At 32.7% G+C, this 14,321-nt stretch overlaps 1 protein-coding gene across 1 annotated transcript in view; it reads right to left on the bottom strand.

Moving 5' to 3' along the window:
* Positions 1-10,051, bottom strand: part of LOC113368248 — a 33,405-nt gene extending 23,354 nt beyond the window's left edge. Inside the window, exon 1 of the mRNA XM_026609811.1 lies at positions 9,805-10,051. Within this exon, the coding sequence (XP_026465596.1) occupies positions 9,805-9,871 (67 nt within the window). The 5' untranslated portion in view covers positions 9,872-10,051. The remainder of the gene's footprint in view (positions 1-9,804) is intronic.
* Positions 10,052-14,321: the final 4,270 nt, after the last annotated feature.

The raw sequence follows: 14,321 nt of genomic DNA, 5'->3' as shown, positions 1-14,321 counted from the left end.
ACAGATGAATACTACTCATATGTCAAATGGATGGTTGTCAAGTTGGAACAGATAATGTGTTATTCTTTTAATTTTTAAATTTAATTATTTATATATTTTTAAATGTTAAAATGAAGATGCTAAAATAAAGTATTCTTCTTTTGATCCCTAGAAATTGTTTAGAAATACCATACTTAGCAAAACAACGTTGTAAATAAAAAGAACAACCAAATAGCCCGATCAAGATAAATAAAATATAGTAAACTGTTAATTAAAGAAACATGTATAACGTCATTTAAAATAAATACATAATTTAAGATTGAAATGAGGAATAATCGGATTATTGAAAATTCACTCAATAAAAAATATCAGTATTTTCAAAAAAGACATTTTCTTTTAATATTCAATTTTTTCAAAAATTTTCAAAAATGTTCAAATATAAATTACGGTACACCAAGTTTCAGCAAATTGCCTCAAGGCTCGATCCCATGCACCACTAGTTTATTATCGCGTTCGACACTGCGTTTGTAATTATATATTTAGATATTCATGCTGAATGAATGTATTACGATTTCATATAAATGTATATATCGTATGGATATACGCGTGGATATACAGATGCACTTCCGCTCTATGAATGTTCAGTATTGTAGATAGTTTTAAATCCACTATTGAATGAATCCAGGATTTGGCATCGGGTCGCGGCTTCGCCGAGCGAGACAAACCCTGAACCTGCCTCGGGCGCAGGAACGAGACCGCGGCATCGTCTCACCGCCGCCATGTGCGAGGGGCGAGTAGAGATTTAGCGATTATATGATTCATAAAGGCCGAAGAATGAATAGGAATTACGATTGAGGATTAAATTCGTAATCCAACCGAGAGGGTACAGTCGCGCCAGTCAGCGCCGATCATACGTAGATAGTCGAGGAAAAATATCGATACTGAGGTCTAAAAATATTGAATCAAAGTATCGGTGATAAAGAAATATGATGACGATAGAAGTATAGATGCAGAGTGTTGAATCGAAGTGTCTAATGAATATTAATCACAATCAGTATCGACATCGACTAACAAGTACATACTTTTGCATACAAAGTTCGAAAATATGCAAAAATTTATTATTTTATTATAGCAAATTAATCTTCTGGAAAATTATTATATTATCAATGGAGCAAACTTGCTCTAAGTTAGATTATAGTGTGCCTTGATTTTGGCAATACAAAATACAAAAGTATGTATAGAAAATAATATTATTATAGATCGATGTCTAATAAACCATCGTAAATTAGTCAATTATTGAATTTTAATTAAATATACTTTAGTATTTATGGAATGCGCTCCAATTAACATTTCGTAAAAAAAACTCGATAGTTTGTTATTTTACTATCACTGTAATATTTTCTGTAAATTCAACAATGAACTTTAATTTCTTGACAGATTTTTTCAAACATTAAGTTTTCAGCAGCATTGACTAAATCGAGAGAGCTAAAAGTATCTAACTAAGTATTTTTTCCAAAACTATTTATAGTTAGTTAGTATCGATAGTAAAGATAGCTATGTACACTGCGTGTTGCCAAATGCACTCTTCAATTAATTTTTATAATAAAGCCGATTCTCCTAGGCCTCTAATATTTTACGCTGGTCAGTTTAGGCAAAAAATCTACTATTACACCAAGTTTCATCAAAATCCACCACAAATAACGCCTGAGTTCTCCTTGTTAGATTTCGTTCCTTCACTACTTTCAGCAGCTGATATCGAAGCGGAATATTTATTCCGATGTACCTACGTATGTATGTGTCTTTATAACCCATGGATCGGATTGCACAAAGATTTTTTTTCCACGGGTTTCCGCTTCTTTTATTCCAGATTCGGTGCGTGTGTCGGATTAAAATTGTTTATAATGATAGATGATATCGGATTCACTTAATAAAATTAAAATATTTGTAATTCACATCATTCCGGTATTAACATCCCTTAATAATTGTCACTACATTCTATAAATCTTAAATTTTACTATTGATTTTTATTTTAAATATTATTTTATTTAAAAACTTGTTTACGGAACTAGTATATCTGACTTTATATTTAAATATGTGATTCACTAGTATTATAAAACGCATGATCTGTTTTGAACCACAAGTTGCTCATCAAAATAAGGATCGATACAAATAATAGTTTTTAATATGCGTTATTAATATTATTAATAATACTTTTTCCTTTTTTTATTCCAATGTGATCATTCCTCCACAAGTGTGTGCATCAGTATAGGTGATGTCTCTATACTAATGTTAGTACGTTGTGAGCTTAAGGGAATCATCAAAGGCGGATTAGGCTAAGAATAAAATCCGTCCGGCAGGACTGCAAGGGAGAAGAGATGTGGATTTGAAACGTTTTTATCCCGCAACCGTAAAACGCTACAAGCTACCCGTCTTCTTTCGATTAAAACGAGAGTACTATCTGCCATTCGTCCTAAAAAGCACCTTTTCTATAATGTTATAATCCGTAGTAAGCATCGTATCATTTTGGAACGATAATAATCTACTATATGGCATTAGATTTTTTTCATCTGCTGAATTATTATCTAGGAATAAAAACTTTGGGAAAATACAGACAACTGGGTCACACATGGACAAAAATATGAATTAATGATGTAAATTTTATGATACAAGTCAAAAATGACGAACCTGCACAATTCTGTATATTGATATTGAAGATATATTTTAATATAATTAAGATCCTATCAAAAACAGTCAAGTTGTTCAGTGACTTTTAATATTATTTTCATATTTTTTAGTGTTAGTTGTTCATCTGAATTTTAATCCATTACAAAATAAATATTTTACTAGCTTTGTTCTTTTCCTGTTCTTATTACCACTTATCCACCAGTATTACGACGCACACAACGCTCGGCCAGTTTTTAAAATCTCCTCGTTGATTTTTTTATGCGCGATTATGATGTTAATCATTGTCTTTTAATCGCGCCTAAGCCGCGAAAAAAACGGCAGAGACGCTTTTTAAAATAATGTTTCTTTTAGTTGTTTCTTTTTTATTTAAAAACGCGTGCTGTTAGTCGCTCGCTTTTTTCATACTAATACTTTTTATAATGATGAAAGCTGGCTGCATCAAACCAGAGGTAATATATTCATAATGATGTGCAGGGGTATAATTCGAGGACGGTTTGAATGGCAAACTTGTAGAACCTGAGTCGTATTCAAGTTCTTTAATATTTATACTAAAATTGCACGCAGATGAAAACATTTTTAATATTCATCATTATTAACCATAAAATGAGAGTTGACTCGGTTGACATGTGGGAAAACATTGACGATTCGCTTTTAATTAATTTAGTACAAGAGTAATAAATTATTAATATGCTGTAATAATTTATTAAGGTGTTATGACCAGCTGTACTATATACTGTACATACTAAATATTTTTGCAAACTACAAGGTGGTTGTATTTGTGAGTTGAACATAGTTTTATTAAGGCAAATTCGTCCAGCACACATGCGAGGTGACACGCGGGCGGATTGGATTTATTTTCAATCTGATAAGATTCAAATAAGGATTAGAGCGAACGAGACGGAACTGCTTCGGCTTAGCGGATTCGGAATAAACCTACACCAACCAACCAAGTCGGCGGCGACACACGAATCTCCGCACATATGCATCGAGTGGTAGTCGTTGTCTGCGCCTAGTGGCGGACCGAGGAAGAAAATTGATGAAAAACTCAATAATTTGAAATTTTTCTAGAGTTTCTCTATGAATAAGATAAATATTTTATGCTAAGATATTAGTATAATATATTAACACGTTTAGGAATACTATCTGAACTACAACAGGATTAGAGGTTTTCCCACATTTCTGTTGTTTATGCCATTTTTATAATTTTTATAATTATTCTATTGACCTTTGCGATAGTTGCGCAATACAATTTTGATGAACTACAATACCTGTTTATTTATTGTGAAACTGTTTTTTAAATATATAACTTTAATTCTCTTAATGCTTTTTCAAAACAACAAATTTGTTACATGAACAAAACTCGTTTTTTCGTCTTAAACATATATAATTACAAACAGACAAGTGAAATATGTTAATGAATTCATTGGTACAGTTGTGTAATGAACTAATTCATTTAATAAAATATATCTACTATGTTTCCTGAAAAGAAAGGAAAATTGAATCGGATCAGTTCTGCAAAAGGAGTGCCTCCTGCGCGACGTCGTCGAGAATAAAATAGAAAGACTGAAAGGAATGGGAAGAAGAAGAATGCAAATGATTGACAACAGGGAACTGAACACCAAAGCGCAGGGTCAGGAATGCATGAAAGCAGAAATTTGTTAAATCCAAATACATGAAAAAAAAGTTTAAAAACGGAGTGGGGCGAATCGTGGTAATGAGAAAGGTAGGCGACGCAGAGTAAGGGAATCATTTATTTGTGGTGGCTCTCATTTATTACTACCACTTATTATTTTTATCTATTATATGAATGCGTTTTACATCAGCCTAGTGCACTACATCGTCCGGATAACGCCGTTCGCACATGGCGAAAGCGCCGTGTCTCTACTTGAGAAGCAAACGCAGCAACGGCGCTGTGTGTGTGCGCGCATATGGAGAGCGTTCTATCCGTTTATTTGGATTCGGATAATCCTATCAGGGGACCTGAATCCTACATCCAGCATAAGCTTACAATACATACATACACACACCGAACCTATGCACGTATAAAGGACACATACTGTACAAAAGTATAATCTTGAAAGGAAAACTGTTATAGTTATTTTATACTTTTAGTATTTGACTAGGTGATATTTGCGAGAAACTTGGAAATATGGAAAAATCGATAGTGCAGTGGGTAAACTAATTGTATTTATGTCCCAAATAAATGTGAAAATTTGTAAAAGATAAAATAACCGTCAATAAAACTTATTTCGAAGACCGTGATTTATGGCTGCGTTGGCGTCCGGGTCGAAGCGCCAATGCTAAGCCTATAAAATACAGGCTGTAAAAATAATTGATAATGAAGGCAGTAAAATTAAAGTTTTAAGAACTTTACATTACTCACATATTAAATCTTTTAATGTTCAAAATTCATGTACACCTGATACATGATAAGAAAACCTCAAATGACATCACTTACATCAAGAATTATAAATACCCCAGAATATAGAAATCAATCACATCAATTTCTATTTGTAAAAAATGCATATGCATGTAGATCAAATGATTTTTTGGCACCCTTGTCATAAATTTAGGAATTATGAATTCACGAACAAAAAACACCCGACTTAGGACTGCCATAAAACACTATCCAGCATTTTATTCCTCCTATCATTGTGGTGAGCGCGGTTCGTGCAAGAAATTCCGATAGATATAATAAATATTTCAGATTTTGAAATTTATTAATTCATGCATGCATGTGGCACCTGTATTTATAGATAATCCTTTAACAAAAAAATCGTCATCGCATCTCCTCGGGCATTGTGCCCGTCCACCGCCACGTCACTGATATTTCCTTTTTATTATAAATCGGATTAAGGATTCGGCACGGTTTTAATCTATATACATTTTTTTATCATAGCCCACAGAGCAAACGCTAAACCGTTGCGACAGATCACAATGGAATCAGAGAACGCGTTTTAAAATATGGGTAAACCTATACGAAAAAAGAGACCTGTGCGTGTTCGCATATGCATCATGTAGGAATAACGAAAAATGATTCAATATTGAGGTTGCCGGGGTAAATAAAAAGCGAAATATCGTCAGAGAAATGTACATCTCATAAAGATGCATATTATAGAGGAGTGATAAAATGTAAACTATTATAAGAAACACCCATGTGTATTATTGGGTTCATCAGGAAAAAATAGTATTCGTTTAATTGCAATACTATAATATGATACAAGTGTATTATATTTCAGAGCAATTCAGGAACTGATCCAATAATTATAATGTAATACTTTTCTTATTTCCTTTAATAAAAAATAGTTTTATATGACATTTTCCTCTATGTGAATGTGTCCCTCTCCTCGTATATTTCGTTCGTCTAATAAAAAGGTTCGCGTTACATTTGTGTTCCGCGAAGCCGATCCGCTCTAATCCCTTTGACGGCGTATCCCTAATCCTAATATAAGGATTAAGTAGGACGGATCAGTCCGCACGCAATGCCAACATGCGCGATCGTTACCGCGAAAAACTATAGGATTCGAATGTAATAAGAAACTTTTTCTTTTAAATAGTATTTAGAAATAGAAAACTCCTAAGTTTTATTCTAGGCTCTGGAAACCTAAGGGAGCGTCCATTAATCACGATTTTTAAGGATTTTTGAAACTCCCTCTCCCTTGTTGATACATGGTAATATTTGAAATTATTTGCAACTGTAATGGGGGTCTGCCCTATGGCAGGTCCGTGAGTTGAGTTAAACTCCAACTCGATTCAGGGAAGAATAGTGTAAAAGAAAGCAAATTTGCCATTGCCATTTCACACCGCAGTGCCCAAAAATGGACTTATTTTCAATTAGAAACATATTTTGAACTATAATTTCAAGTGAAAATGGACATCGCTGCTGTTTGATGTCAAATTGCCATCGCATCTGCAAAAATACCAATAATGCAAAAATTTGCAACTGCAAAAATACCAATAATATGTAAGGCCATATAATAAACTATATCAGCCAAAAATCGATCAATATCCTGCAACATGTAAATATCCATGTTGCTTAATACCCTTATACATTATTAATTCAGGATTTTTATTTCAACGAATTATATGATGTGTGTGTAAGTGTGTACGTGTGTCTGCATGTATGTATGTATATAGTATTATACATGTATCCTATTGCTACATTCCGAATATCACGAATGAGATAAACCCGCACGCACACACCGCCACACACGTGCCGGCTAGACAAATCCGCGGATTAAGCTCGGGGATTCATCAGAGCGACTCGCGGATTTACACTTGGATCTGATCGCTCCCGTTCCCGCCGATGTTCCCGCTGCCGCCTCTCTGACCCTGAACCGACGCCCGACTTTACCTCATAGTAGGATACATACAATGGTACACAAAAACACACGAAAGATTTATTAGTTGTACTATGATTTTAAATAGACTCATTGAAGTATATTGGTAATTGGGAATAGTAAATTATATTTTGTAATAACGTAACTCTATATGCATATTACAATTTTTTATATATTGGCACATATGGATCATAAAGACATGGTGTTTAAAAATTATTAAAAAAATATATATTTATAATTCTAAAAATCAAGAAAAAAATCTGAAAATCGTACATGTATCAAATTTCTGATATTTAAATATCTTTTGAACATCCAACCAGCTGTTCTTCAAAAAACTACTAAAAAAATCCATTTACGATTACACAAAATGTTAATGCTAATGTAGTCCCAGTATTATAACTTCAAAGCTCTATTACATTTTGATTGACGATTTATTTGATATGATTTTTTCGCCTTTCAAATGAATGTGTATTCCAATTCGCGTTAATCAATAAACGTTGGCGCACATTATATCAGTTGTACTAATGATTTTTGGATAAAACCAATGAATTTCATCCCTTTTCATCCAGCCTGGCATATGTGTATATATTTGTGCAATATTAATCGCCATATCCCCGAATGCGTACAACATATCAAAAATTATGCAATCAATTAGTTGTGAAGACCACAAATGGAATTATTAAAACGTTTTGTAATCCTTAATTCAATTCATTATGGCGTGCAGATAATGTGGCTCAAAATTTGCGTTATTGATGATTATATAGAATGCGATATTTTATTCGAATAGCAGGGAACATTTTATACATAACGGTATTACGCATTAATTTAGCCCGCGTTTCAAATATAATGCCGCATTTATTTTTGAGTTACCTGATTGATTTCATTTAATTTTATTAACTACGCAATGGTAAATGACATAAAAATATACAAAATAACAATAATGGTTGACTTGGATAATTGATTGGGAATTTATTTTTATATTTATATTATTCATCCAACAAGGCTCAAAATGCCTTAAAACACTAGTATATTAATGCCACATATGTAGGCATATGTAGGCAAACATATTCTTAATTTCTGTCATCAGTCAAAGAAGTATTAAGAACTAGAGAGTCATTTTTAATACTTATTATTTTTGCTTTGCTTTGTGCCTCATAATTAGTTCAAGTTGTGAGTATGTATTTAATTAAATAAAAAAATGATTAAAAATTATGTAATCAACATGGTCAAGTTCTTCTCATTTCTATATTGAAATAAAAACTAGTGGTTAAGGCAAATTGTTAGCCTTTCTGTACCGTAATTTCAAACCTTCAAAAGCTTTAATTTTTTTTTGAAATCTTTTAAAAAATAGATTTTTGAGAATTTTAACAACTATTAAATTTTATTTATACAACTGTTATTTTTATTACAAATTTAAAAAGAAAGTGTCAAAGCTAAAACTTGGGCAATGATTTAGTAAATGGTTATTTATCCGCCCTATGATGCATCGAGTGCGAATATTCCTATATATGATTTCTATGAATCTATGGATGATTTATAATCGCGAATCTAATTTAAATTCATGAATAATCCTACATAGGTATTCGGAATTATTGTGATTCTAGTTTATAATCGCGAATTGATTCCATGGTCATTGTTTTGTGCTAAAGGATTAACCGTGGTGTATCCATCGGAAGTGCCCTTGCTCTGTAGATGGGATATTACGCTTTATCTAGCGTCCGGCTAGCGTCCGTAATCCGTAATCTTATCTCGCACAGCCGGCTTCCGTCCAATACGACTCGTGCACGAGAATTTTGTTCTATCCGCTATATTTAGGAATTTGTGATTAATTCTTTTGTTCTAAAAAATAATTATGATAACGTTTCTTGCTAAATCCGTCCGGGGAAAAGTTTATATGGAACTAGAATACATATATACATACATACGAGTATATCTTCTATATATAAGAATAAGTCGAATTTTCCTTCCTGACGAAATAACTCCAGAACGCACGAACCGATTTCGACAATTTTGCATTCGTTGGAAAGGTCTCGGGCTCCGCAAGGTTTATAGCTAAAAAAATTAGTTGTGCATGGCATCGTGCCTTAATGCAAGCTGCTGGAACTTCACGCACCGTAATTAAAAATTCGAGTAATGACATTAGTGAGAATTATCAGAATTATGCTTGGTTAAGTCAACGAGCAATTCTTGCCGCAAAGAATAATGATGTACACGCACTGAATTTCACCATTCAATCAAAAATTGCTGGCGATTTGGTGACATATCAATGATTCTGACTGGTCTTTCGTTTGACTTCAAACGATTGCAAATTCCAGTTCGCCTTGCGTTCGCAATAATGTGTCGCAAGGCCAATCGCTTAGTGTTTGCGGGATAAATTTCAAATAGATTATTTAGAAAATCATTGTGTTTCACATGGGCAGTTATACGTTGCCTGTTCACGAGTTGAAAAACTATCCGCTTTGTTTGTGTTAACGTCAGACCAAAAAACAAAAAATGTGGCTTACCAAAGATCACTTCCATGAAACGGATAATTTGCGGATTCACTTTCATTTACTTAGAGAAGTTCAACTAAAAAACACTTCATTTTTGTAATCAAAATAAATTCGTTACTGTTGTATAATAAAATCAAATTTTTTCTTTTAAAATATAAAACAAACAAAAAATTTCTTCATCTTTCTCACGAAACCATCTGGTGGTGAAACGGAGTTCGTCGGGTTTGCTAGTATATATATATATATACATATATATATATATATACATACATATATAATATTATAAATGTGTCCTTTATATCACTTACCGCTGCACGCCTTGGTCAGATCGAAGCTCTCTTTGCCGACCGGACTGGGTGGCTGACTGTGCGCCATCCGACCGCCGAGAGCGGCCGCGGTATGGTCTATTGCCGCGGCGGTAATGTGTCCCGCCGACGCATTCGGCGTGGATGATCTGGCTTCTCGCCTCTCTCGCGGGCTAAGCGCCAGCGGTGATGTGTTTCGCTCGTTGTGCGCGGAAATAGGCGCCGGAATAGGCGATTTGCTGCATGTCAAGGCCAGAGCCTGAGTCTGGAATAGAAGAATAAAGTATGGAAATTGTTGATTATATAAAAACTAAAGAAAATACGTTTCTAAGTTTGCAATTCTTAAGTTAAAAGGGCGTTCATTAATCATGTGAGGTTTTTAGAGGGAGGGAGTGTTTGACAAAAAGTCAAGGAATATCACGTCAGGGAAGGAGGGGTATAGTAAAAGATCACGTATATTTATTTTCTATCTGAATTAAAAAAATCTAAACACTTTAAAAAATTAATTTTTTTTACTATATTCTCTTGTAACTAAAAATACGTGATGTTTGATGGCGGAGTAGAGTATTTTCGAATATGACCACATATAAAGGACAAATACTGTGATTTAGCAACACAAGAGGTTACGATTTTCTTATTAATATTAATCAAATACCTCCAGTATGAAATAGTTTACTCAATTATTAACTTCAAATACATCAATGAATCAGATGTAGACAAAATTGATAAGATTAACCAAATAAGAATGTATGAAGATTATATAATGGCATATGTGATGTGCGAATTGCAAGAATTCAAAATATGTTGATATAATTAATAACTTAGAGGATATTGATGAATCAGATCATGGATATTTTTTGGAAAAATTCGCAAATAAAAATACGAAAAAAATATAGTATTATTAATGCAATGTTGAGATGTACTCTGTAGGCGTAAGTATTGCTCGCGGTCTATTTTTCAAAACTTCAATTAATTTTTATAATTAAACTACTTCTCATAGACTTATAATATTTTAAACTGTTCAGTATATCTATAAACTCTGTCACCAGGTGAAGTTGCATCAAAATCCCAGAAAAATAAACCTGACGTCATCCTTGTGAGAAATATCCATCGACAGTTATATTAGAAAAAATGTTATTGTAAAAAAACGATTTGCCACATTTTAGATAAATGCAAATTAAAGGCATAAAATGGGCATAATAGAAATACTCGTTTTGTATAAAAGTAATACTATTACATTTTTTTATTTAAAAAAAATGGTTGATAGTTGAAAGAGACTGATCATAAATATTTAATATATATATTTGAACCACTTAAAGACATTTATTCCAATAAGCTCGCCCATAGGTAAGAGGTTAGGAGCGACGGGACTTGTTTCAGAGGTCCCGGGTTTGATACCCACTTCGAGCAGCCTATTGTCAGACAGCAGTGACAACGATTTTCACTTGGAAATATAGAGAGTAAAATGTTTCCAAGTGAAAATAGCCCTCACCCGGAATTGTTGCACCAATAAAAAGTCAGCCCTATTAGATTAATTCTAATAACAAAAATCATCAAATATGGATGGATTAAACATTGGGTTCCCATCTAAAAATACGAGGTGAGGAGAAGTTTCAGCCAAACAGCTCATAGAACGTAAGGTTCTGATTGCTGTTTAAAAAAAAATATTCCAATAACTATTACAAGATCATCTGATCAATAAATCCATCCATCATCTGATTGCTGCATACGAATATTTCCGCAGTGCGTTGTCGTGCAGGCGCACGTGCCCACACAAGGACAGATTCCGAGTCGTCTCGATACTGACACTACTTACTACTGTCAGCAGATACTGCGAATAAGCGAATAAACGACCGATCTCGCCAACACTGCCTACGAAATGTATCCATTGCGTATGGAATTCATAAACGTTTAGATGAGCACATGTTTTTAAGTTGACCCCATTTAACCCAGATTAAAGCTATTATATGGCACAGTGTACCGAGGAACACGTTACCATGACGCGATACAGTAAATCTAGATTTCAGCAAATAGATAATTTTGTGGACGACCAGGCGACTGCATCTGGTTCGAGTTAGGAGGATTGAACAATGGTAAGAGGAGCTTGTTGTTACTCAGTTGCAGTCTAATTTTGGAAAGTGATGTAAGATCATAGTGATTTTGATATCAATCATCAGATATATGCTAAAATTTTTGTTTTTGTTTTTGGACATGAATCAGAACAACCTCTCTAAACAATTCATGACTTTTCTAAAAGGTAGCCTAATGGCTATCGTATCTATATATTTCATATAATCTTAAAAAACCGTTCTAATTGTGATATATTATACTATTATATTATACTTTAAATTGTAATCATATTTTTAATCCATACCAACGATGCTCCAAGAAAGTACTTTCGATGATCTATATTTTTTGAAAACGGATTACACTACTACTTGATCTCAGGCTGTCACAAGACGTATCAAGGAATTGGACCTGATCCCTTGCAGTTGCAAAATAATATAATTTGTTATAGTTTTATTATAATTTCTAGTACTACACTGGATGCGCTTCCTGCATTCTTGGATCGAGCAAACACGAGCGCATAGCTAAGATTATGATTGCATATCGATAGCATCGAAACAATGAATGTTTTGTCTTATATCTATAGTACATCTTTATTATGACTTGGATATCTTAGATTTTATTTGCTGTTATTACTCACATAGAGCAATTAATATTCACCACAGTTCAATCCTGGTTGTAAAATTTATGTCTAGCTGTATCCTGCCTATTAAATTCACCAACGATAAAAATGAAGCTGCTTATAAAAATCAAGCCACGATGATAAAAGAAGTAATCATTAACTAAATACCGTAATAAATATATTGTTTCAAACTAAACACTTTATGTAGAAGTATTTTTCAAAATATTTGCGAAAATCAAGAAAATGTATTCAACGAATTATTACAGGTGTATTCGGTTCTGTTCGTTTTATCGGTTCTACTCCTTTGCTACTCATGGATAAAAAAATTACACGGTTTGCCCAGTATTTTGCACAAATTGCATTTGTTAACATAAATATATTGAATTTAACTATAAATATTTCTCATGTGCTTTTCTGACGCCTCAGTCTTGGACAATTAAATGCGAACAGGTCACAGTTGAAGGATTAACCCGCATCGCTCCATGTGTTGTGGTATGTTGATTTAATGAGAAATGTAATTGATCGACTTAGAACATTATATTTTAAATATCTAAAAATAGAATGAATTATAACAAAACTATAAATGATTTTATAGAAATTTCATTAATTACAATGAGCAAAGCCATTGGACCATTTATACTCATAGAATTAGGCATTCCATTTACCCAACTCAATAACTGTGTCAAGTCTATATCAAAACACATACATATGTTTATTTTGATGACGACTACAGATAATAATTTGAGATCAGCGGATCTCGGAACAGTTTTTTTTAAAATAATTCCATCAATAATCTTACATATTATATTTTTTTCCCAGTTTTATCTTAATCTGTAGACGGTGACCCTGCGCTGGGGTCGATTTCGGCGGATCGCTGATAATCTTTTGCTTCCGCGGTAGATATTACGAATTGTAATAGTAATATAGTCTGCACTAATTATATCAATTTTAAATAGATTATAAATATTGTGAACTAAATTTACGATTTATATTGAGATTTTTTGCGTTTGTTTGTTTTATATCTTCCACACTATAATTAATCACTTCTATGTCTTTTTTAATTCTGTAACAATATATACTAATCTAAAAATTTTGAATTGAGAACAAAGTCATGAGACAAGACGAGTGTCATATCAAGATATTTGGACAGTGTCCTTAATTGCGTCATGGAAGACGTCGAATTAATGTTCAATAGATTATACACACACCACACATACATATATATATAATTATATATATATATATATATATGTATATATATTTATTTCTAGAGATATATTAATCTATTTGAACGATATTCATCCTGATCGAATGTATCACGCTGGATGTCGAAATGAAATCAAGAATCAATGTGTATATATATATATTATGCTATACATATATACATTATTTGAATAGGATAAAATCAAGATCATATGAATTATGTTACTCATATGATATATAAGAAAATAATACATTCGGAATATTCGGAAAATAATACAATTGCAACAAAAAATATTATCTAAAATTTTAACTTTTTATCATTCAGTAGAAATCATATAGAAGAAGATAAATAGCAGTTTTAAGCATCACATTGTTAATTAAGGAACTAGGTCAGCTAGTTTTAAAAAAATATTTAAAAAATATTTAATCTAGCATACGTTTTGAGTGCCGATTTGGTTTTTATTTCTAAAGCAAATCCACTCATTATAACTATTTCCAACAAAACCTATGATTGTTCTAGTTATCAATATCATCTAAATCGAGGATATATATTGTAATATCACGACTCTATCTACAAATGTTTCAGAACAAACACGTACGACGGAAATCAGACTGTGATAATCAAATG

The sequence above is a fragment of the Ctenocephalides felis genome, unplaced genomic scaffold (genome assembly GCF_003426905.1).
Source record: "Ctenocephalides felis isolate EL2017-DRISC unplaced genomic scaffold, ASM342690v1 CF-g0.4_SCAFFOLD_01170, whole genome shotgun sequence".
NCBI classification, from domain to species: Eukaryota; Metazoa; Arthropoda; class Insecta; order Siphonaptera; family Pulicidae; genus Ctenocephalides; species Ctenocephalides felis.
Note: the sequence above shows the minus strand (reverse complement) of the source record. Positions and strands in the feature narration are given on the sequence as shown.